This window comes from Muntiacus reevesi, chromosome 2, assembly GCF_963930625.1.
Source record: "Muntiacus reevesi chromosome 2, mMunRee1.1, whole genome shotgun sequence".
In the NCBI taxonomy this organism is placed as follows: domain Eukaryota; kingdom Metazoa; phylum Chordata; class Mammalia; order Artiodactyla; family Cervidae; genus Muntiacus; species Muntiacus reevesi.
The window spans coordinates 261485772-261510817 of NC_089250.1; the positions used below are offsets into that span (position 1 = coordinate 261485772).

The 25046-nt window shown below is 54.7% G+C and overlaps 1 protein-coding gene across 7 annotated transcripts in view; it reads right to left on the minus strand.

Moving 5' to 3' along the window:
* Positions 1 to 973: 973 nt before the first annotated feature.
* AKT2 (AKT serine/threonine kinase 2) overlaps positions 974 to 25046 on the minus strand; it is a 49899-nt gene continuing 25826 nt past the window's right edge. For 6 of the 7 annotated variants that reach the window (XM_065926102.1, XM_065926103.1, XM_065926106.1 and 3 more), the window contains 12 exons: positions 22147 to 22275; positions 20071 to 20182; positions 11622 to 11775; positions 11027 to 11158; positions 9480 to 9545; positions 8182 to 8250; positions 7304 to 7426; positions 6214 to 6342; positions 5894 to 6108; positions 5301 to 5388; positions 5091 to 5193; positions 975 to 4071 (listed from right to left, as the gene is read on the minus strand). In XM_065926102.1, the coding sequence (XP_065782174.1) occupies positions 3992 to 4071; positions 5091 to 5193; positions 5301 to 5388; positions 5894 to 6108; positions 6214 to 6342; positions 7304 to 7426; positions 8182 to 8250; positions 9480 to 9545; positions 11027 to 11158; positions 11622 to 11775; positions 20071 to 20182; positions 22147 to 22275 (1400 nt within the window). In that variant the 3' untranslated portion in view covers positions 975 to 3991. Of the gene's footprint in view, positions 4072 to 5090; positions 5194 to 5300; positions 5389 to 5893; positions 6109 to 6213; positions 6343 to 7303; positions 7427 to 8181; positions 8251 to 9479; positions 9546 to 11026; positions 11159 to 11621; positions 11776 to 20066; positions 20183 to 22146; positions 22276 to 25046 lie in introns of all 7 variants that reach the window. The other variant, XM_065926109.1, reaches the window with a different exon arrangement.

Below are 25046 nucleotides of genomic sequence, written 5' to 3' on the forward strand. Positions count from 1 at the left end.
AGGCTTCCTTTTTTGGAACCTTGACAATTCTAAGAACCTGTGGTTAGGTCTTTTGCAGAACATTCCTCAGTTGGAATTTTTCTGGTGGCTATCTTCGATTAGATCGAGAGTATGCGTTTTAGGGAGAAAGAGCCCAGGGGTAAAGTAACATTCTAATCGCCTATCAAAGGCGCACACTGCCCACATGATCCACTACTGTGATGTTGACCTTGATCACCTGGCTGACATAGCTTCACTTTCTCCACTGGAAAGCTACCTTCCCCCACTTTTCACACTGTGCTTTGGAAGTGTCTTTGCAGCCCGTATCAGAGGAATGGTGGTAGTGGTGGTGGTGGTGTTTCCCCCACTTGGAGGCAGAGTATCTACAGAAATTATCTGGAAGTCTGTGCAGGTATGTCTCTTCCCACCATATGTCATTGCCATCAGCACAGACTCATTTATTTTACCCCTTGGTAAACCAGTATTATGCTATTTATTGTTGCTCAAATTGCTTTCACCTGTGGCCACTGGGGGATATTCCCCCTTGGCTCCCATGCCCCTTCACCTGCCCCATCAGTGAGGTTTTGGTTTCAGCAGGTCCTTACGTTCCAGCACAAGATGCTCTGAATTCATCTTGAACATTTCCTGCTCCAGTCCTAGAATCACTGTGGTACTAATTTTGAAAGTTTCAAAAGTTTTCAAAGGACCCGCAGTTACTTCAAAATTAAAAATTTAAAACACTCCAATCGCTACACTTTGGGGAAAAGCTATCTGACATGTATTAAAATACAGCAACTCTAGAATGTAGGCCACAAAAATTTTAAAAGCACAAGCGCAGTATGATGGATTGTTACACTGAGGTTTATTACATTATTGCTGACAGCAGCAAACAAACTGGAAAGTAAATGTTTGCCATGGGGGGGGGGGGGGCGGGGGGCAGCTGAGTTGGCTGAGGCACCTCCACCTGGAGAAAGAAGTTTGTGAAGCGGCTGGAGGTGTGATAACAGTGTCCACAAGGAGTCCCTCAGAGGCAAAACAGAAGCTGAGAAAGGATCTCGTTTCTACCAATGACCCAGCACGGCCTACTGGTGTTGGTGCACCGGCAGGAGGCGGCTAAGATGCAGCAGGATGGAACCCAGCAGCTTGACGTCATAGGCACAGGGGTGACGTGAGGGCCAGAACGACTGCTCAAGTGCTCAGGGCCAGGGGTGGTTCTGACTTCCCTCCTCCTTTCACAAAACTTGTGAAACTGTCTACACGCACATGACAAAAGATCAACCTATTCAAACGTTAATTTTCATAATTGATGGAATTCTATTAAAATTCTTCCCTCTAAATCGCTTCGGGAAAAGTTCTGCCAGTGACACAAGCACCACCAGGAGGTCCAAGTGGATATGTTGAATGGAGGGCGGCAGCTGAGCAGCCTCTGGGAGCCCGTCCGTGGACGCGAGACAAGCGCTAACTGGCTGAGGTAGATGCGGGTCGGACCCACACGGAGGTCTGAGTGACAGTGTGGTGTGACAAGAAACGGGCGCTGGTCACCTCCAGGGGCTGCACCAGAAGGCCTTATTAAAAGAAAAAACTTCTCTTCATGAGTGTAGTTGCTATTAGAAGGCTTCTCTTTATAAGCCTCTCTGCCGTTTCTCAAATGGCCACCATTACACACTTTTATAGCTCAATAACATTCGTATAAAATTAGAAAACAGAATCTCTTGAGTTTTTGTTCTAGGATCTGATTTTTTTCTCTACTCTCATTTACGACCTCAAAGACTCCAGGTGTGTGAAGGCCAACACCTTCTGGCAAAATCTGACATTAAATTCATCTGTGCCAGGGCTCAGCAGGGGCAGCCCTGGCCCGGTGGCTGCAAGGAGCTCCAGGATCAAAGGGCCAGGCGCCAGAAGGGCGCAGAGCCCCGAGGGTTATGAACCCACCTGAGGTGCCCCCGGCTGACAGCCACCACACATCCCACTGATCCTCTGACGACTGTATTGGACAAGTGACTTCCCCGGTGGCTCAGACAATAAAGTGTCTGCCTACAACGTGGGAGACTTGGGTTCGACCCCTGGGTCGGGAAGATCCCCTGGAGAAGGAAATAGCAACCCACTCCAGCACTGTTGCCTTGAAAATCACATGGACGGAGGAACCTGGTAGGCTACAGTCCATGGGGTCACAAAGAGTCAGACATGACTGAGTGACTTCACTTTTTTTTTATCGGAATTGGGGGCCATAAATGAGAAGGCGTGTGCAGGCAGTGTCCCCGGCTAGGAAATGAGTCCACTCCCTCCCACATTGGCTCCCAGGGCCCAGCCCTTCCACCCATCTCTCCACCCCGCCTCTTTTTGCCTAAACAGTTCCTGGGGGACTAGAATGGTCTCTGTCCACTGTGCCCCCAGTCCAGGCACCTTCCAAAAACTCGTCACCAGCTCCCCAAAGTAACCTCCATGCCCCAGTCTGAGCTTGAGCACCCCAGGTGCCTCCTCCGCCCACTTCCCACCTCGTGGCTCAACAGGCCCCGTGACCACAGCAATGGGAGCAGGAGGCAGCCGGTGCCAGGAGCTGGACCCGGGAAGCAATGAAAGGCGGGGGTGGTGGGCCCCAGTCTGAAATGAGTGTCTTTATTGCTTGTACCGTACAAATACGAGGAGATGGGGACAGGCCAGTGGGGAGGAGGAAGAATTGTCAGATTAACGACATACACACACAGGAAAGAAGAACCCCACCCACCCAAACCCACCCCCGCCCCACCCCAGAATGTCTCTCTGTGAACTACCTACAGGAGGTGGGGTGGGGAGAGCAAAACCACAAAAACTAAAGTCCAAACACCCAGAGATGTTGGGGGGCGGGGGGGGCAGGGCAACAAGTGGACCGCAGGCGTGGCTCCCCTGCTAGGCCAGCGCCCCTCCCCCTGGGGATGAAGTGCTTGAGCCAGGGGCGGGGCCCGAGTCCACTCACACCACACACACACACACACACACACACACCCACCCACACACAGTCTGAGGCACAGACGGGAGTGCCCACAGCACTGACACATTCACCTTAAGGCTGCAGAACGTGGGGCCTGGAGAGGGGGAGAGAGCGAGGGGGCCCCTCCCTCGGCATGTGCCCGACCCCCACCTCCAACCCCTCTTCAACCCAAGTCCGCCGGGCGGGCCCAATACTGTCTCGGTGCGAGATGTGTAACAGCCGAGGCTGGCGCCCCTCCGCCCCCAAGCAGAGAGAAGGGGGAGACCCCAACCCCCGTCCTCGGAAGGCGCTGGGGTCAGGCCCGGGCTCCAGCGGGAGGTAAGGCCGGCCAGGAGGAAGCCCTGGTAAGGCACGGGGCTGGTGGGTGGGGAGGCTTGCCCCTCTCGTGTTCCTCCTGCCTCATCCACAGGGTCAGGAGAGCAGCTGAGGGGGCGGGGAAGACAGGGCCAGGCGGCCGCGCCCGCTCCGGGTTCCCCGAGGGGAGAGCAGGCCCCATCCACACGAGGGAGCCTGGACCCCCATCTTGCACGCAGCTTTCACAGGTCCGTGCTACTCCCCCACCCCCGGTCCCTGGACATTATTGCTTTTTCGCCCCCACAGGAGGGGGCTGGATTGCCCCCCGCCAGGCCACTCGGAGCCTGACGACAGGGCCAGGAAGGCAGCCTCTGACAGGAGCAGCTGCGCAGAGGTGGGCTGCCCACGGGCTCCATGGCTCCACGCTTCGCCCCTCACGGGGGCTTTATGTTGATTAAAAACCGGAATCTCTCCCACTGCCCAAAGGCCTGGTCCTGGGCAGGCAGAGGAGAGGCTCCCGAGTCCTGGTCTGTAACAAAGGTGAGGGCAGGACGGGGTCCTGGAGGCAGGGCCGCGAGGACCGCTGAGGTGAGTTTGGCAGAGGGCTAAGGGAAAAACTGGAAATGGGGGGAACAGGTGAGGGATGGGGACACAAACAAAAAAGGCAAAATAAAAAGTTGGAAAAAGAAAAGAAAAGAAAAAGCCCCCGGCGGTGATGGCAGCAGACTGCGTGCGTCCCGTGGCGGCGGCTCACTCTCGGATGCTGGCCGAATACGAGAACTGGGGGAAGTGCGTCCGCTGGTCCAGCTCCAGCGACCCCAGGCTGTCATCTGCGGGGGTCGGTGGATGGAGATGGGGGAGAGCTGGCCGGGAGCAGGCCCAGGCCCCTTGGCCAGCCCCCGGCAGGGCTGCAGTCAGGCCACAGAGCAACCCCCAGGGACAGAACGTGGACCGAGGCTGAGTGGCTTGCCTCCCTCTCAGGCACAGCCCCACCCCCAGGCCGGCACCCCAGCCTGCTCCCCCAGCCTCCCAAGCACCCCCCAGCTTCCCTGACTCGGTCACACCAGGGTCTCGCCCAGACCTCTGTGGTCCAGTCTCCTGCCCTGAGCACCACTCCCGTTCTCAACCACCCTTCCTCCACACGAAGCCGAGGTGGTCTCCTCCTCTGCTCAAATCCCTCCCTGGCTCGTCCTCACTTCTCCCGGTGGCCCCCAGATCCTGCTGCTCGCCCTTCCCTGCTTCGTTCCAACCTCTGCAACGCTCCCATTTCTGGGAGTCCTGTGTGCCATTCCTCGTGCCAAGAACTCAGCTGTCCTGTCTCCTCCAGGAAGCCCTCCCTGACTCACAGTCCAAGGCAGGCATTTCCCCGAGCTCCTCCAGACCCGTACTCCTAACACCACAGGCCCAACCACTCTGGGCTGTCACCCCACCTGGACTCTGGGTTCCCTGAGGGCAGCGCCCAGGGCTGACTCGTCACTGCTGTGTCTCCAGCACGGCCCAGCACTGGGCGGGGGAAGTAAGAACTCAAAACAGCTACAGAATCATTGGAGCCATCTATGCAGCCCCAAAGCCCTGAGCAGTGAGGGAGACGACGACGGGCACTGACCACTCCTCCAGGGTCTCCTACCCAGACTCCCCCTCTAAGTGCTGCAGCCACTGGCTCCTGGCGACCCTCACCGGGTCCACCGGTGGGCCGACAGTGAAAGCCTTGGCGAGCTCAATGTAGGGTAAACTGCTCAGACACGGAGGGGGTCCTGTGAACTTCCTCCCGGAGAACTGGGTCAAGAGCAGAACCCCCGAGCCCCACTTCCAAGCCAGGCCCACGGGAGTGGGGGCCTCAGACACTCACAGCGGTCCGGGGGCGTGACTGTGATGGACTGGGCGGTGAACTCATCATCAAAGTACCTTGTGTCGACCTCAGACGTGACCTGAGGCTTGAAGGGTGGCAGGAGCTGTGGAGAGGAGTCCAGCCTCAGGTCCCTGAGGAGCGGAGGCCTCGGCCAAGGTGACCCAGGAGAGGCTGGGCTCCTGTGGGGAGCAGGCAGGCAGTGGGGCTCACCTTCTTCTGGACCACGTCCTGCCAGTTGATACTGAGGAAGAACCTGTGCTCCATGACCTCCTTGGCATCGCTGGGCCCCCCGCCGAGCCTGGGCAGAGACGGCCATGAGCACCCGCCTCCCGGGGCAGCCGGGTCCTGGGAGACGCGCTTTCGGTACGGCCCTGATAACCTTTAACGGCTCCACCTTTAACATCCCGGGACACTACGCCACCTCACAGAGGAGGGATCTGGGGCTCAGGGAGGGAGTCCCTGCGCCCAGGGGCAGAACCTGGAGATTCCAACCTGGCCCCAGGGACGGGGATGCAAGCTGAGAGGGTGCGCTCTACAGACGGCTGCTTCACATCCTGGCTGTCACCCTAGGCCAGGCACGGCCACCCTGTTCCTTAGCGTCCCCGGGAAAGAAGGCAGGGCAGGCGGAAGCTGAGGGCAGGCTTGGCCAAGGGAGCGCCCCTACGTGCCAGTTGCGGGGTCGATCGATCAACACACAGCAAGCACTCCCCGGACCTGTGCACCCGTGGACGCTGCCCCTGCAGGCCGAGGGAAGTGGCGGCGCTGGGCTGGGCTGGGCAGGGCAGGCGGGGGCCAGCCCTCACCTCTGCTTAGGGTCCTTCTTAAGCAGCCCAGCAAGCAGGGACTTGGCCTCGGGGCTGAGCGTGCGCGGGAAGCGGATCTCCTCCATGAGGATGAGCTCGAAGAGGCGCTCATGATCCTGGTTGTAGAAGGGCAGGCGGCCGCACATCATCTCGTACATGACCACGCCCAGCCCCCACCAGTCCACCGCCCGGCCGTAGTCGTTGTCCTCCAGCACCTGAGCGGGGAGGGGCAATGAGGGGCCACCGAAGGAACCGCAGCCCAGCCCTCAGGGGCCTGGGCTGAGGGGCCCTGCCTCCCCTGGCCTTCCAGCCCCAGACACCTCGGGCGCCAGGTACTCAGGGGTCCCACAGAAGGTCTTCATGGTGGCCCCGTCGCTGATGCCCTCCTTGCACAGACCGAAGTCGGTGATCTTGATGTGGCCGTCCTTGTCCAGCATGAGGTTTTCCAGCTGCAGGAAAAGTCAGAGAGTGTCAGGGACATGCCCCTGCCCTTCCCTGGGGTGGGGGTTTATGGCCTGGGGGGGGCGGCAGGGCCAGGGGGAGGGGTCAGAGAGCAACCCGCCCCCCCACAAGGAGTCAGGCCCTCTGAGGCTCGGGGGGAGGAGTCAGACCCAGCACCTCCCCAGCCCCTGCCACCCCCAGGAAGCTGGGAAGACAGGGCAGGGGGAGACGGGAGCCAGGTCCTGCCCGACCGGCTTCCCCCACTGTGGGTGGTGGTGGTCACACTTCAGGCGTGAGGAATACTGAACACTATTTTTCCTGATCTTAACACAAATGGGCACTTCAGTGGGCCTGTGTAACCTCCACCAAGTCAAGAAACAGCCCCCCAGCCCTAGGTGCGCGGCTGCATCATTAGCCACCACCCCCTCCAACAGAGAAGGAGGTGCTTTTCTGTTTTCATTTCCGGGCTTCTCTTCACAGTTCCCCACCTACGTATGCACTGTGAGTGACACAGACTCATCTCGGCCGCTCTGGTGGCCCCTCAGCCTCAGCCCGTGAGACCGGAGCCTGTCCTCCTGAGCTGCGGTACAGATGGTGTGGCTCCACCACGACGTCTTCTGTCCCCTCTCCCACAGTGGGCACTTGGGGGGCTTCATCTGGGGTTAGCGTACACAGAGCCGCTGAGCGTCCACGTGGAGACGCACACAGGCGCCTGTTCTGGCACACGCTCCCAGGGCAGAACGACGGGCTCTCAGCGGACATGTGTGCTAAGCGCTGGTGGACTCTGCCAGGCCAACTTCTAAAGAGCCATTGCTCCCAGGAGGCCTGAAAGGGCCCCACGCAGGCCACCTGCCCAAGACCACCACCTTGGGCCTCGGTGGGAGGCTCAGCTCCAAGAAGGACAAGACAGACCCTCCATGGAGGGGAAGCTCAGCAGATGGGAGGGCGGCCCGGGCGCGGCCTGCTCACCTTGATGTCGCGGTACACCACATCCCGCGAGTGCAGGTACTCCAGGGCTGAGACGATCTCCGCGCCATAAAAGCGGGCCCGCTCTTCTGTGAAGACACGCTCCCGCGACAGGTGGAAAAACAGCTGCCGGCGGAGGGAGGCAGCAACGGTGAGACCTCTGGCCCAGAGGAGGGGAGGATGGCACCCAGCCCGGTGACATGGTGACACCTGCCCCATGAACTGCGAGGGACGGTGAGGACCACGTGAGGGACGGGGAGGGCCGCGCGAGGGATGGTGAGCACAAGAAACTCACGTGAGCGACAAAAAGAAAATGAGCAAGGGATAAAGAGGGAAGGCTAGACAAGAGGCGGCAAGTGGAGAGTTGGGGGGGGTGGTTGCAGGAGGGGGCAGGTAAACGAGGGAGCGACAGCAAGGAGGCGGAAGAGCACGACTCGCGAGCAAGCGGAAACAAGCCGTGAGACGAGACCACATGGGAGATGAAGCCAGCGAGTCACGCCAGGCGGAGAGAGAGGGGTGTGAGGGACGAGGAGTGGGTGACAGGTGGGCACGGTGAGTGCTGACGTCTCTCGTCAGGAGACCTTGCTGAAAGTAGAGGATGGGGGATCCTGACCCACAGACCCTTTCCCTGCAGCCTTTAAGAACGTCCTTGTAGCGCTGTCAGCCGCCACCCCACAGTCCTCTGGACCTCAGTCTGTATCCCGCCCACCAACTCACTAAACGTGTGAACTCGGACGAGCCACTTAACGTCTCAGAGCCTGTCTCCCCACCTGCCTCGGGGGGGGAGTGAAAGTAAAAAGATAACACTCCAGTAGGTCTCCCTCTGCCCCCCACCCCCGGGAAGGAGACACCCAGAGGGCGGGCCGGGGCTGGGGGCAGACCTCGCCGCCGTTGGCGTACTCCATCACGAAGCACAGGCGGTCGTGTGTCTGGAAGGCGTACTTCAGCGCCTGCGGGAAAGGAGGCGGCGGCATGGAGGTGGGAAGATGCGGGCTCTCTGCTGGGTCCCAGGAGACGTGGGCGATGCCGATTCCCTCCCCGCCCTCTCCCCAAAGCCCCGGCCAGGGTTGTGGGAATAGCGTGACTAGGGTTCAAATCGCACCTTCACTTTTTGTGGGGAGGGAGCTCCTGGCTCTGACAGCAGGGAAGGGGTTACAGGGCGCAACGATCCTGCCCTCTGCCTCTAAATAAGCCTCCAAGAGACACAGCCAGGGCACAAACTATGTTCTGAGCAACCACGGCTGTCTCACGTCTCTCTTCCTCCCATTTTACAGTCCAGTGTGTTAAACTCAGGGGCCTCCCTAGTGGCTCAGTGGTAAAGAATCTGCCTGCAATGTAGGAGACCCAGGTTCAGTCCCTGGGTGGGGAAGATTCCCCTGGAGAAGGGAATGGCAGCCTACTCCAGTATTCTTGCCTGGAGAATCCCATGGACAGAGGAGTGTTAAACTTACACACACACGCCAGGTTTGCTGGCTGGGCATTGGCAGTGGCTTGGGATCCAACTTCCCAGAAAGCCTGGACAAGTGATTCTCCAACAAACAAGTAGCTCTCAAACTGTACTCTAAGGAGCCCGACAGAGTTCTTCAGAGGACCCTGAGGTGACCCCCTGCTCAAGAAAACTCTACTGCTCCCTGTTTTCTACACTGAAGAACCTCGTAAGGTTTCATTTGAACAAGTGCTTTGGTTCAGTAGGACATCTGAACAGCAAGTGAGCTACAGAAACGACCCTTAAACCATTTTCCACCTAGTTCCTTCAACTGACATCTGCTGGCCTCGATGGAGACTGCTGCCCAAAGAGGTTTCTGTCTCCTCAGCCTAGGTTGACAGGCAGCACAGTGATGGTACATCTGCCTCTGGGATTACTTCCTAAAACTCAACCCGCTGGACTAAGCACCTCTAACCCATACGGAGAGAAGCCAGGCTCTCCTGGGGCCATTTCATAATCTAGTATCATCAGACGGCTGAGGGGTTGACACGAAGCCACCGTCTGTAAAGAAGCTGCCGCCCCGGTGTCTCAGTTCAGGCCACCTGGGGAGCCCATACAGCTGCGCCCCCACCACCAAGCCAACACCAGTCCATGCTCCACAGAGCCAGGGGTCGTGACTTTCTCTGAGCTCTGTCCTGAGGGCGGCCTGGACGCCCCACGTGGGCGCACTGCCTGAGACGGAGTGTTACTCACGGTAAGGAACGGGTGCCTGGTGTTCTGCAGGACCCGGCTCTCGGTGACCGTGTGGGCGACTTCATCCTGCAAACAGAGGCTGGGTGAGGGGCTGGAGGGCAGCACCATGCCGGCCTCACAACCCGCTTCCAGCCTGAGAAGACGGGGAAGGAACGGGTTAGTGAACTCCAACTCCGTTCCTAACCAACGCAGAGAACGTGAATTATCACTCACATGCCCTAATGAAATACCAGACCCAGACAAGACCACTCAGTGACTCGCTGTCAAAACCACCAGGTGAAAAGCTGATGGAAACTTCTGACAAGGGAGGATCCTGCTGTCACCACCTGGACCCACAGGCCAAGTCTGACATCTGCAGGTGGGGGAGCAGATAGAGAGCCCTGAGGTAACGCTACAGGCTGTGGTGTTCCTATAAATGGTGGTGACCCTATAAACATTCTTGAAGGACCCGGCTCTAGTCAGGACTCTAGGCTGTGAGAAATGGTTCCCGGTGTGTGGTCCCTACACTGGCAGCATCGGTGTCACCTGGGAATTTAGGAAAACATAAATTATCAGGCCCCGCCTTGGACCCATGAATCAGAAACTTGGGGTGTGGGCCCAGCACCGATGTCACAGGCCCCCCTCCTCTAAGAGGGGCTTGAATTTTGTGTCTGTGTGGACCCAGAGAGCGGCGGTGCCCGGACACCTGCTCTCCCTCCACGGGGCACGTCTGTCTCCAGGGATGTGGTGGTAACATCAGCAACCAAATCTAAGAATGTTTCTGACTCACAACTCGGGTGGAGGGCTGCCCTGGTAGGGGCCAGGGATGCGGGGGCGCATCACACAGGGCATGTCACAGCCCCCCTGGCAGAGAGTGGTCTGGTCTCAAGTGTCACAGCTAAGGCTGAGAAGCCCTGCCCTGCACCCACGACATCGAGGGCTTGTTAATTTTTGTTGGACGTGATCACAGTACCACGATCTTTAAGATCATCACCTGTTAAAGATAGACATCTAAGCATGTATGGCTGGGAATCTCTGATACCTAGAACATGCTTTAAAGGTATTCCAAAACAAAAAGAGACGAGGGCAGAGCTAATGAAACAAGACTGGCCAAATGGCAATGTTGAAGCTAGGTGACTAGATGGGGCAATTCACTATATTTTTCTTTAAAAATTTTTACATATTTTAAGAATTTCCTAGTTTAAAAACTTTAAATAAGAAAAAAGGAACAGAATTCCATTTCCAGCCCAGCCTCCTCCTCAGACACCCTGAGCCAAGGTCCCCGCCCTAGTGGACCCCCAGGCCCTGCTAGGTGAGGCCCCTGTTAGACTTTCTCCTCCTTCCTCCCTGGTGTCCAGAGGGTGGGGGACTCAGCAGGCAGGGCCACACTCTCTGAGCCTCAGGCTCCCCTACTTTGGGGCCCCACAGGACTAAGCAGTGGTTCTGGGGGTGGGGGGACACAGCAGCAGACGCAGGAGGCGTCCCGCCTGGTGCGTGCTCCCAACCACAGGCACGCTCCGGGCTGGGCCCCAAGGCAGCTGGCCCACAGCAGCCCGGGGCGGGCCTACCTTGGCGATGATCACCTCCTTCCGCAGGATCTTCATGGCGTAGTAGCGGCCGGTGGCCTTCTCCCGCACCAGGATGACCTTGCCAAAGGTGCCCTTGCCCAGGAGTTTGAGATAGTCGAAGTCATTCATGGTCTGCCCGGGATGGGGAGAGAGTCGGGCAGTCAGAGCTTGGCATGTGGCCCGTGGGAAGAAATTTTAACAAAGAGAAGAGAAAATTCAAAGGACACTATTGCCAAAATGCCCAGGCGGGAGCAGGGTGGCCCCAGGCAGCAACTGTTTGTTCTGAAGTGGCCTTCAGACTGAGGCTCTCCCCCCATCGGCTTTCCCAGGCACGGGGCCCTGGGGGGCTGGGCCAGGGCTCTGAGGTGGGGCACAGGGGTCTTCACCACCACTCAGGATGAGGCTGCCCCACATCCCGTGGGCCCAGGGCAGTACCGCGTCATCTACCGCCTGAAATCACCACACCCACAGGGCAGTCAGGAGGTGTCCTGGCCGGGGCCCTGCGCTCCCGGTACAGAATTCCAGGGGGGCAGGGCTGAGAGGAGAGCGGTGCTCACAGACCGGCAGGCCTCACCCTCCCCACTCCAGCACTTACCACCTTGGCCCGCGCCTTGCTAACTGCCACCTCCATCTCCTCGGCCACAGAAGAGTCGCTGGGGGAGCCACACTTGTAGTCCATAGGGTCCTCCCCCGGGCCCCGCTGCTTGAGGCTATTGGCAACCATCTGGATGGCCCGCATCCACTCCTCCCTGTGTGAGCATGCGTCTGGGGATGAGTCCTAGGGCGCCTGGGCCTCAGGGCAGGAGGGGCTGAGCCCCATGAGCAAATGACTCAACACCTTCCAGCATTCTGGGGAGATCTGCCTGACCGAGGCGAGCGGAACTGTTACAGGCCCCTCTAGCTGTGGCAGATCGGAGACGGCAAGACTAGAATAAGAACAGAGACTATTTGTGTATCCAGCAGGGGCCTGACCCGAGGGCCACTTGAAATAGAGGAGCAATTACATGACCAGAGGGGAGACCGCCTTTACTCACGGGCTCTGAAAACTAAGCTGCCTTCCTGAGCCTTGAACTAGGGAGACAGTGCTCCTCTGACGCCTTGGGAATGAATGATGCACTCATGCGTACAAGTGACCAGTGTTTTGTAAAAGAAAACCAAGAACAGAAGGAAGCGTTCACTCACCAAAGAAGGTGGAGATCTTACAAGGCAAGAGCTGACCAACAGAACCCCCTGGAGGTACCTGTCTGGGGATGGGTGGCTCACGGGCCATCCTGCTGGGGCTGGGACTGGGGCGGGATGGGGAAGACGCTGGCAAACAGGGAAGCCGGTCCCAGCAGAAGGGAGATAGGTTTAAGAACAATAAACTAGTTCTGTCACTCATGATTTAAACTCACTGGGAAAGAATTTTCTTTTGATACTCGCAACAGACTGGTCTGTAGAGACGGGAAAATTCATCTAGGAGAAATAAGTAAAAAAAAGTCTGCTGTGCTCATTCATGTCTGACTCTTTGTGATCCCATGGGCTGTAGCCCACCAGGACTACTCTGTCCATGGGATTTTCCAGGCAAGAATACTGGAGTGGGTTGCCATTTCCTTCTCCAGGGAATCTTCCCAATCCAGGGAATGAACCTACGTCTCCTGCATTGGCAGGCAGATTCGTTATACTGAGCCACCTGGGAAGCCCAAGTAAAAAAGACCACACAGCAAAAAGAAAAAAGCATGAGGCTGAATGATGCTAAATTGCTTGGACCCACTACACAATTTTAGGGGTCAGCCCAACATCTGTTGAGCCCCCTGCGGATTTTGATCATGTCTGTAAAAGCCATGTGGCCAGCCCTGGCTGAGTCCACGGCTTGCTGAGCAAAAGCAGCACCCAAGTCCCAGGATCCCAGTTCACACCAGCAGCTCTGCCTCTCTTCCTGGCCTCACTCACTCAAGAAGACCTCGCTTCCTAAGACAGTTGCAAGAGTTCAGGAGCACGATTATCAGGGGCTGGCGCAGGGGCCATTCCCAAGCCCGAGCAGAGTCTGGGAGCCCCAGACGCCATGTGTTTCTGCCCCATGAGGGCAGGGCTTTGGGGCTGGTGTGACCCAGCCCCCGGCAGGTACGCGGAAGACATGTGGGGAACGGCTGAGCGAGGCAGCCAAAGCCCTAGGTGGCCCTGAAGCCCGCTGCACACCCAGGCCGAGCAGCGTGAACCTCTCCCCTCCCCGACCCAATACCTCAGGCGGGTATTTCTCAACGGGTTTCACCCAAGCCCTCCTTGGAACAAGTAATGTGACAAATCCCTGGCCCTACATTAATATTCTTGTTTCCAAAAACTGGGGGGGAGGAGAGCATACCCTGCGACACGCTCTATCAGATCAGAACTGTCCTCTCAGAAATCTGAAAATGCTGAATTTGGGTATATGGCCATGGATTGAAGAAAAAAAAATCACCTATCTCCTAAAATAGGCTGAATATACTTAAAAAAAAAAAACAAAAAAAGGCATATACCTCACATGTAGAGATCGTGAGGGACTGCCACATGGAAAAAGCAATTTGCAGGCCAAGATGTGCATGTACTACTGTCTGTCTATAAGGGAGGAAGAGAGTCCATCCTCAGGAGCCTGAGTGGACAAGAGATGGAGCCTCCACAGTGCGGGAGGGGCACCAGAAGCAGGGGACAGCAGAGCTGGGGCTCAGACAGCAGCTCTGGCACTGGGGCGAGCCACTGCCCCCAGCTCGCCCCCTCCTCAGCACCCAGGCAGCACTGAGACACCGGGGAGCTGCCATGTACAAAACCTGCACCCAGAGAAAAGTTCTCGCCTCAAAGAAGGGGCTAAAGATTACATTGGAGGGGCCTGGGCCCATCCCACCCGGAGCCGGAACCCACGGGGGTGCACACGGAGCCTGGTCAGGGGTGACTCTCCGCCGCCTGACACGTCCTGGATCTGGTTCCAACTGGACTGAGGTGGCATGGTTGCAGCACTCAGAATTTCAGAGAAAAGGCAAGGGCCTCTGTCCAGGAACCTCCTCAAGGGCTTGCAACATGGTGTCTGGGGCAGAGGGGAGTTCCTCCCTGGGCTGGGGATGATGGGCCTTCCACCCCTCAAAGGAAAGCTCCCAGGGAAATGGTGAGGAAAATAATGGTTCCAGACACACCACCTCATTCCATGCTCCTTAAAAGGGCTGCAGAGGGAGCAGCCGTGCTCCCGAAGGGAAACTGAGGCGCACGGAGGTGGGTCTCCTGTGGGGGTTCCACAGTCAGGAGGCCGTGGCGCTGAGACCCACACTCGGCGCTCCGCCAGGCCCTCCAGCCCAGGGGAATGGCGCTGGGGGCACTCACAGGCGGGTTCAGGGACACCACCCTGCATGCACAGAGTCCAAGGGCACAGCAAAGGCAGGCTGCCTCTCGGGAGCCCTGACCCCGCCATGTTTCCAGCCTACCTTCCGAGAGGGCCCCCCTCACTAAACAACACACGGCCCTCCACTTGCTCCCAGAGCTGCTGAAGTGCTTTACGTGAAGTAACTCCTTTGAGTCCTCCCTGCATACCTCTGAAGGAGGTACTATTATTCACCTCTTCTTACAGACAAGAAGACCGAGGCACAGAGGGGTTGACAGTTACCCAGTGGCAGTCAGCAAGCAGAGGCCCAGGGACACAAACCCAGCCAGGCTCTGCAGGGCGGCGGCAGGCAGGGGAGCTGGGCTTGATCTCACCCCACTGCCAAATGGCCATGGGACCCTGGGTGGCTTCACTTCTAGGACCTCCATCTGCCCCTCACGTTCCCTGGGCCTGACACCATGGCTGAGAAGACAGACTCTGGAGCTGGAAGGCCTGGAGGGAATCTGGGCTCTGCCCCTTCCTGGGGCAACCATGGGTGGGCCACCTGACTTTCCGAGGGCTGCCCAACGAAGGAAGGAGACACCAACATCCAGTGCTCAGGACAGAGCAAACACCTCAAAGGGCTGTGAGGAGTCCCCTTCTGGGTGCCAGCCTTCTTCCGGGCGCTGGGGGTGCAGCGGGGAACCAGCCCCATTGGAGCTCCAGGCCTAACATGCAAGACACCTGAGTCAGGGCTCCAAGGCAGGAGCCAGAGAGGAGCCCCTGCTCAGAGGGTGGTCAGGGAAGGCCTCTCCAAGGACGTGGCACGTAGTCAGGACCTGGAGCACTTCCCTGGAACGTGGGGCCTCCCCAGGGCCAAGAACAGGCACTTGGCTGTGAAATAAGTGAAATGGAGGGGAGGAGGCAGCCCTGTGAAGTGTCAGGAGGGAAAAGAATCCAGGCAGAGTGACCAGCATGGTGAAGGCCCTGAGGAGGGAGCCTGGGGTGTCTGTGGAAGGCCCAGCAGGTGCCAGCCTGGCTGGAGCCAACAGAGAGAGAGGAATGGAAAGGATGAGAGCAGGAGGGAGGCCACGGCGTGAAGGAGTTAAGTCTTGATCCTTCACACCACAGAAGTCCTGGAAGGATCTATCAGGGCTGATAGGACCTGACTTCTGCTTTAAGTCAGCAGCTGCTGTGTGGAGTATGGGCTGAGAGTCTCAAGAGGAAGCACAAGGCTGGTCCCACGGCAAGAGGAGAGGGTGGCAGAGGATTCGAGGGCGAGAAAAGGTGGCGTGACTCTATGGGCACCCCGAGCCAAGATACTTCCACATCCTCCTAGTTCCTCACAATCACTGAGCCCCACCGGGACAGCGGCACAGTAACTGGTCTGACTCCAGATCCTGGGCCCAAACCCTGGGCCACCCGGCTGAGCAGAATGAATTGCACCCTGGAGGGAAGGCCAGTGGCCTGGAGGTGACAGGGCTGTCCTCGTCACAGCCTCGGGAAGAACAGTTGACTGCTGGTCTGACACCAGATGGCGCCCTCTCTCTTAACCAGGGTCCTCCTCTGAACCAGAGGGGTTTTCACAGCTGGAGGCATCTGGGGTCCCCCTCTGCTCAGACACTCTCAGATGGGCTGCCTTGGCTGATTCAGGCCCAGCCCTGCTTGGCAAGGAAAACATAAAGATCTTCAGATCTTCTTCCTTCTTTTATTCTGTACCTCTCTGGGCATCGGTCTCACCATTATTATGTCTGTTTAGCAGGTAAGGAATTCCTGCCTAGAAATGTTGTGAGAATAAGTGAATTAATACATGTGAAGACCTTAGAACAGGGTCTGGCTCAACAGAGCATTAGTCATAACTGTTCTTTTATTCATTTCACAAATATTTACTGAACACCTAGTTATGTTCCTGGCACAAATAAATAGAAAATGTCACAACAGGTAGGACAGATGCTATGAAGACAAATAAAGCAGGCTAAGGGTAACAGTCATGGAAGGCAGGCAGGACCCTCCAAGAATGTGGCATCCATCTGAGCAGAGACCCCACAAAGTTAAAAGCAGAAATATAATGACATCTGGGGGAAGAGGATTCCAAGCAAAGGAAATAGCAAGTGCAAAGGTCCTGAGGTAGGAAGTGTGCCTAGCATGTTTAAGGAACAGCATGGAGGCCACGGTGGCAAAAGTGAGGGAACTGGTGGCAGGAAAGTGTTCTGAGGCCAGATCATACAGGTCTTTGTAGGATAGGGAATCAGCTTTGGAGTTTACTCCAAGTGAGACTAAGAGCCTCAGAGTTCTAAACAGAGAAACTGCATGGTAAGATTTCCATTAAAAAGGATCACACTAATGTGATGCCCTGTTAAATATTCCTGCCAAGACCAGGGATCTGCCAACTTCTCCTGGAAAGAGCTAAAGAGTAAATATTTTAGGCCTTGCAGGTCACACAGTCTCTGTTACAACTCAGTCACTTCTCAGTTCTGCCACAGGACAGCAAAGAGCAGTCACAGATAATTGGTAAGTGAATAGGCGTGGTGTTCCAATAAAACTTTATTTATAAAAATAGAAGACCAGGCCACAGTTTGCCTACCTTGATTCAGATCTAATTTACAGTTTACAGGAAATATAGGCACAGAAGAACAAAGAGAACAGTGCCAAAAGACAATAATATGACACATGCAGAGTACGGGGCATCCTACAAGACAACCAGCCTGGCTTGTCAAAAAAGAAAAAAAAAAATCATGTTGTGGCAGGGGAAGAGACACAAAGGTTAAACTAGATTAAAATGGGACACAGACAGCATGTACCTTGGCTTATCAAATCCTAGTCTGAAAAACAACATTTTGAGGACAACTGGGGAAATAACTATGGCTCAGATCTGGGGAGGACGTTAGAAAATATTAATGTTACAAATAATCACCTCCGGTGTGATAAGGGCACCAAGATTCTGTAGAAGAAACTCTTTATTCTTAGGCAATGCCTGCTGATCTATTAAGGAGGAAAGTGTCATGAAGTATGAACAGAAGTTCAAGTTTCAGCATAAAATGCAGCCACATGAGGCCAGCATGGCACACGCTCAACTGCTGAACCTAAGCACAGGGGATCTAGCTGTTCATTTAAGACAGTGGTCTTTTAACTGTCCCGTCCATCCTGAAACAACAAGTCATGGCAGGGAGCTGCACTGGGGAGAGCCCGCTGGGGGAGGAAGCGAGCAGGCTGCCGCAGCGGTGACCAATCACCAGAGTGGCCCCGTCGGCCCCCGCTCCTCAGGCTCAGGCCTGGCAAAGTGGCGAACACAGTCAGGAGCAGAGCAGCCTCCCTCTCCTGGGTTTCTGACTCGTACCTTCCCTAGGGTTAAGGTCAGGAATCTGGGGTCTGGTCTCAGAGCAACCCCATCAGATTTCTCTCCAGGGGCAGCAGCAGGTACTAAGAAAAGGAGGAAAGTGGGGGCGCTCCAGTCCCTATGGTCATGGTAAAGCGATTCTTCCCCACGCCAAAGAGCATGGCATTACGAAAATGGGAACTAGAGTAGGTCTCTTGCTAAAATTCTGCCGGCTCCCCACGGCTTCTGCTCCAGGCTTGCACAGTGTGTGCCAGGTACTGCTGAGTCCATGGCTTCCTGTTTATCATCCCCCTGAATCTTTCAGCAACCCTGTGACAAACCCCAATTGATTCACTGCTTGCCAAGCCCTGTGGGGACCTCCATCTGGAGCCCAGGCGCTGGCTGAGCTCGCCAGCTTCAAGGCCTCCACCTCCCCTCTTCCAAGACCCCTAGCCCTGATTCTTTAGTCATGCAGAAGCCTCTGCGGTCCCTGGGATGACAGGCTGCCTTGCATCCAGGCTTTTTCATAGGCTGGTCCCTTTTCCCAAAGCCATCTTCTTCTTCCTATCTCCACAACTGACTTCTCCCCCATTCCTCAAAACTCAGCCCAACGCCTAGACCCTATGCCCCTTCTGATCCCAACTGGCTTTTACTGGCGGGACATGTTTCCTGTGTCCAGTTTTCATCTGAGTAATATCTCAGGGGGCCTGAGATGACCATTCTGTTCCCCATAGTGGGGCAAGTATATTTTCAACCTTGGGAAGCTTTGCAATGACACAGTTTAGATTACAGTAGCATGCCTTTTCGCTCTAGAAATTCACTGCCCACAAGGGCAGCCACTAGCCCTAGGTGGCTATTTAAATTAATTAAGTAAAATACAAAATTCCATTTCTCAGCTTCATAAGCCACATTCACAAGCTCAGCAGGGACACGTGACTAGTGGCTAACCTGCTAGACACTGCATTTCTACCATGGCAGAAGCTTCTCTTGGACAGCACTGATTTAGGGTGCTCCAGAGGATCAGCTGAATTCTCACCCCAAAGACAAGCTAAAAAAATGTTTCTCGAAATGAAGGCCACACGGGTTCGAACCCTGGTCAGGGAATTAAGATCCCACATGCCGCATGGCAGCCAAAAAAAGGAAAAAAAAAATCTATCAAAGTGAAGGCCAAAGGGACAACATGAGGGAAAAATATTTGCCACTCGTTGCAAACGGGCTAAGCTCTCTAATATATAAAGAGCTTTCACAAATAAATAAGCAAAAGACCAAGTACCCCAAAGAAAAAGAGACAAAGGACATGAACAGACAATTCGGAAACAGAAACTCACATGGCCCTTGAACACACAACATGTAAGGACACACACTCACCAAACATTTGGTAAAAAGTTGAATGTCTGAAAACACAGGCTGTGAGAACCCTCTTAGACATAGGCATAACCCTCTTAGAATTCTATTACACCTAATACCAACACAATTGGTAATAAAAATTACCAGTGCATACTCCCTGTGACCCAGTAATTCCACATCTAAGAATCCACCTTATAGATTTACCTGCATGTATGTCAAACAAGGTAACCACAAGTTGTTTCACTGTGGCATTGCTTCTCCCATCCAAGTACTAACCAGGCCCAACCCTGCTTAGCTTCTGAGATTAGACGAGATCGGGCGTGTTCAGGGTGGTATGGCCTGTAGACTGTGGCACTGCCTCTAATGAGCCCAAAAGGCTGAAACAACCCCAATCACCATTAATAAAGAACTGCTAAACTCAGGGACACAGATGTGCACCTGTTAAAAAGAAAAATGCAGCAGCAGCATCTCTATATATACACAGAAGCAGAGAGAGTCCCCAAGATACATTAAATAAAACAACAGTTTGGGCATAAAGAGGAGCAGGGCACAGAAGTGATATCTGAACGAGCTTGTCCATACTCATTGAGAAGTTCCTGTAGGACACGTAAGAACAGCAGGCAATTTGGGGGATATGGTGTGCGGGGCTGAAGCGAGAGTGAAGCTTTCACTAGACACCTCCTCGTGCTGTTTTGCATTTGTGAACTAGGTGAAGCTGCTATCTCTTCTGATTAGTAAGTTGATCTATTAGAAAACAGAATCTCTGGACCACCTGCCTCTATATCAATGGAAATGCTCATTAAAAAGGCAGCTCCCTGACCCTCTGCAGGTCTCCAGAAAAGCAGAGGCCCTGAAGAGGCCCAGAGTGCCTCACTACTAACAAACCGTCCTGATTCCAGCACACCCTCCCATCTGAGGACACAGAACAGGGAGAACCCCTGCTCCTCCTAGCTCACACAAGGGCTGAGATGGGAAACTCCTAGGTAGGGGCTCAGGGGAATCTCTCCCTCTGTACCCCTCGCCTCAAACTGAGCCTGGCTCCTCCCAAAGGGCGGCCACGTTGAGGCCCCGACTTGCCTCTCGTCTGGGGAGTCGACATGGAAGGTCCTCTCGATGACTGTGGTCCACTGCAGACAGCGAATGACGAAGGTATTCGGTCGAGGTCTCTCGGTCTTCATCAGCTGGCATTCTACAGAAGAGGGGTGTGAGCAGAGTGTGAGGGGCAGCCCGCGTTCCCCAAGTCACCCCCGTGTGCCAGTCCCGTGACACTACTGACCAAGACAGCCTGTCCCTACAGGTCCAGAGTGTGTGTGTGTGTGTGTGTGTGTGTAAGGGGGACAGCCACCCAACCCAAGACAGCCTGTCCCTACAGGTCCAGAGTGTGTGTGTGTGTGTGTGTGTGTGTGTGTGTGTGTGTGTGTGTGTGTGTGTGTGTGTGTGTGTGTGTAAGGGGGACAGCCACCCAACCCAAGACAGCCTGTCCCTACAGGTCCAGAGTGTGTGTGTGTGTGTGTGTGTGTGTGTGTGTGTGTGTGTGTGTGTGTGTAAGGGGGACAGCCACCCAACCCAAGACAGCCTGTCCCTACAGGTCCAGAGTGTGTGTGTGTGTGTGTGTGTGTGTGTGTGTGTGTGTGTGTGTGTGTGTGTGTGTGTGTGTGTGTGTGTGTGTGTAAGGGGGACAGCCACCCAACCCAAGACAGCCTGTCCCTACAGGTCCAGAGTGTGTGTGTGTGTGTGTGTGTGTGTGTGTGTGTAAGGGGGACAGCCACCCAACCCAAGACAGCCTGTCCCTATAGGTCCAGAGTGTGTGTGTGTGTGTGTGTGTGTGTGTGTGTGTGTGTGTGTGTGTGTGTGTGTGTGTGTGTAAGGGGGACAGCCACCCAACCCAAGACAGCCTGTCCCTACAGGTCCAGAGTGTGTGTGTGTGTGTGTGTGTAAGGGGGACAGCCACCCAACAGTGATGGGTCAGTGGTCAGGGCTGTGATGGGGGATGGTGGGGCAGCCAACCCCTTCCAAGGGCTCGGAAGGCTTTCCCAGAGGAAGGGCATCCCTGTACTGAGCCCTGAAGGCAGCAGAGGGCTAGAGCTGAGAGAGGGCCCGGTGTACTTAGGGAAGAGCAAATCCCATGTGAGGAGGAGAGAAGGGAGAGATGGGCTGGAGAGGCGAGCGGGGGCTGGCCTGCAGGGCTCGGGGGCATGGAGAGGAACCTGGACTGTGTCCTGAGAGAGCAGGAAGAGACAAGAACTTAGACCCTCTGGTTGTTGTGTAGAGGTGACAGAGAAGGGAGGCTGGAGGCCCAGGGAGGGCATGGGGCCATCCAGAGGAGGGGAGGGGAGGGAAAGCAGGCAGACCACAGGGCCACAGTGGGGTGCATAGAAGCATCTGGATCACTGTCCTGGCCTGAGGATGAGAGGCAACAAGGCCCTCCTGGAAGAGATGGGGGGAAGTTCAGGGAGGGAGAAGGGACTCAAAGGATGGTGTGGCTCATGGAGGGGATCTCACGGCAGGACACTCAAGGATACCCAAGGAGAGATGTGCGGAAAAGCAGCTCAGGCCAGGAGGGGAGTTTGGGAAGGCAGCTGGGACCAGGGACGGCCGTGTCGGGGTCACCAGCACACGGGAAAGCCACCAAGGCAGGGCTTTAAGCAGGATGGAGAGGTGAGTGGGGCTGGATTCCAGAAAGAGCAGGTGGGCTGCTCGAGAGGCGAGGCTGGGGACGAGGCTAGAGCAGGAGCTGGTGGGGAGAGGACCGTGTCTGGGCTACGTCATGGCAGTAGAGATGAGTGACTTTGAAACGTTCTTAGGGGGTGTGACAACAATGTGGTGACCCACCGCGTCAGCGGGGAAGGAAGGTGATGGCGGGGGGAGGGCAGGTTCTGTGAGGCCCAGGCAGGGGTTCTGCACGGGCCAGGCTTTCACTGGTCAGCTTCCGGCTAGAAGGCTCAGCCTCAGGTACCACAGAGGGGCCAGAAGGCTGCTAAGTGCCCCAGCTCCTTTCTTCCTCCTGCTCTCCACTGGCGATCAACACAGCCCCCAGGCCCAGGAAACACAGAGGTGGAGCAGGAGAGGGTGGAAAATAGACCTGGGAGCAAACAGACCCCAGACAGGCCTACAGCCTGGAACAAACACGCCCCACGTGCCCCCAAGACGCACCTGCGACAGAGAAGTTGTTTAAGGGGGGCAGGGGCTGGTCGGGGGCCTCAGGCCGCTCCTTATAGCCAATGAAGGAGCCGTCGCTCTTCAGCAGGAAGTACCGGGGCCGCCAGGTCTTGATATATTCACCTGAACAGGCAGGGCGGGAGGGAGAGAGGTCAGGGCAGCCAGCCCCGCAGGACAGTGCCTGGCAAGGGGCCCCACACTGGGAGGAGGACGGACAAGAGGGTGAGGAGTGTGCTTCTCCAGGAGAAACCCTCCAGGCGGCCCCAGCTGATGCAGGCTGGGCGCTGGGCTGGGCCCAGTGACCCAGAGGTCACGCCTGGCAGGAAGGCGCCGCACCGCCCCGGGGCACCAGCTGCCTCACAGTGTGGCCAGCAGTAAGCCATCCTTGCCACAGCATGGCTCAGTCCCAAGGGAGGCCCAGGCTGCTAACATACATGCCTTGTGGCCCTAGAGGGCCAAATCCCATGGGCGGGTATTCACTCTACAGCTGCGTCGGGGGATCAAATGTCAAAACACTGTGCCAGGCCGGGTATTACTGCTGCTGTGCCCTCCAGGTGCTCCTTGACTCCTTCCATTTGTTCTAACCATGAATATCCAAGCACCCCGTGTACGTACATATATATACATACACACACACACACGCACACACTCCTCAGAGAGGTGGCTAAGGACTAAAATGAAATGGGGAAACACATATCTGCACAAAAACACATATATAAATACCCATAGCAACGTTATTCATAATAGTAAAGAGCAGAAACTCCAAAGTGCATCCACTAACAAATGGATAAATGAAATGTGGCATATCCATATGATGGAATATTAGTATTACTTGGTCATTAAAAGAAATGAACTATTGGGAATTCCCTGCCAGTCCAGTGGTTAGGACTCTGTACTTCCAATGCAGAGTGTGAGGGTTTGACCCCTTGTCGGGGAACTAAAATTCAATATGCAATGCGGTCAAAGAAAGTATTGATACATGAAGTATTAATACACGCTACAAGGTGGATGAACCATAACTTACACACTACAAGGTGGATGAACCATAACCTACATGCTACAAGGTAGATGAACCATAACTTAATGCTAACTGAAAAAAGCTTGTCACAAAGGACCACAAATTATATGATTTCATCTATACAGTGTCCAGAACGGGGAAACTTCTAAAGATGAAAACTTGATTAGTGGTTGCCTAGGGCTGAGGAGGGGGTGAGTTTGGGCAGGGACTGGAGGGTCCCTTTTTAGGGTAGTGAGAAAGTTCTGAAATTGACTGTGGTGATGGAGGCACAGCTCTAAATACACTCAAGGCCCCAAGTGGCTGAACTGTATGGTATGTAAACTGTGTCTCAAGTTGCTTTAAAAAAAAAAGAGAGGTGGCAAATACGAAGCAAACACAAAGCACCCAGCCTAGCTAGGGACCAGCACACCAATAAATCAACGAATGCTCTTTATCATCAGCCCACCACCGGGCAAGCGAAGAGTGTGCACATCATAACTGGGGCGGCAGGGTGGGCTCCAGTAAGTCACCACCAGAAGCCAGGGTGGGCTTCTCTAGGTCTGTTTCCCCGCATGAGAAGGACATCCAGTAATCAACAATGATGATTACATAATACTATAGGGTACTATGTGCCTGCCAGGCACCATTCTAAGTTTCTTATAGGCTTTAACTTGTTGAATTATTTCAAATGTCAATAAATGATTCGATGTATGTAAAGTTCAAAAACTAGCAAAACCACAAATCTGACAGCACCATAAAAGGATCATATACCATGACCAAGTGGGTTTTATCCCAGGACTGCAAGGGTAGTTCAAAATAATGAAAAGCAATCCGTGCCATATTACCTGAACAGAATGAAGGGGGGAGAAAAAAACACAACGTCATCCAGATTGACACAGAAAAAGCGTTTGACAAAATCCAGCACTCTTTCATGATAAAAATACTCAGTAAGCTAGGAAGAGAAGGGGGAATCTCCTCCACAAGATAAAGGGCATATATGAAAAACCCACAAGTCAACATCATACTCAAGGATGAAAGAATGAAAGCTTTCCCTTAGCTAAGATCAGGAGCAAGACAAAGATTTCCACTTTCACCACTGCTCTGAAACATTGTAGTGTAAGTTTTAGCCAGAGAAAAAGACAAGAAGTATCCAATTTGTAAAGGAGTAAGTAAAACTACCTTTATTTGCAGATAACACAATCATATATACAGAAAAATCACAAAAATCCACAAAACAATTACTAGAGCTAACAAATTCAGCAAGATCAACACACAAAAACAAATTGTGTTTCTATACACTAGCAATAAATAATCCAAAAAAGAAAACAAATCCATTTACAACAGCACAAGTAGGCAACAATTTATACACTAAAAACTACAAAACAGGGGCTTCCCTGCGGGTTCACTGGTAAAGAATCTGCCTGCCAATGCAGGAGACCCAAGTTCAGTCCCTGGTCCTGCAAGACCCAAATGCCTCAGAGCAACTAAGCCGGTGCTCCACAACTATTGAGCCTGTGCACCAGAGCCTGGGAGCCAAAACTATTGAGCCCATGTTCCACAACTATTGAAGCCAGTATGCCCTAGAGCCCACACTCTGCAACAAGAGAAACCACTGCAATAAAAAGCCTGCACACCACAACTAGAGTAGCCCCTGCTTGCTGCAATTAGAAAAAAGCCTGAGAAAAAAATAATAATAATAAAAAAGAAAAAAGCCTGCACAGCAACGTAGACCTAGCACAGCCAAAAGTAAATAAATAGAAATCATTAAAAACAAACAAAAAAAAAAGCACTGTTGAAAGAAACCAAAGACCTAAATAAATGCAAAGATCCTGTGTCATGAATTGAGACTTGATATTAAGATTGCAATACTACCCAAAGCCATTTACATACAGATTTA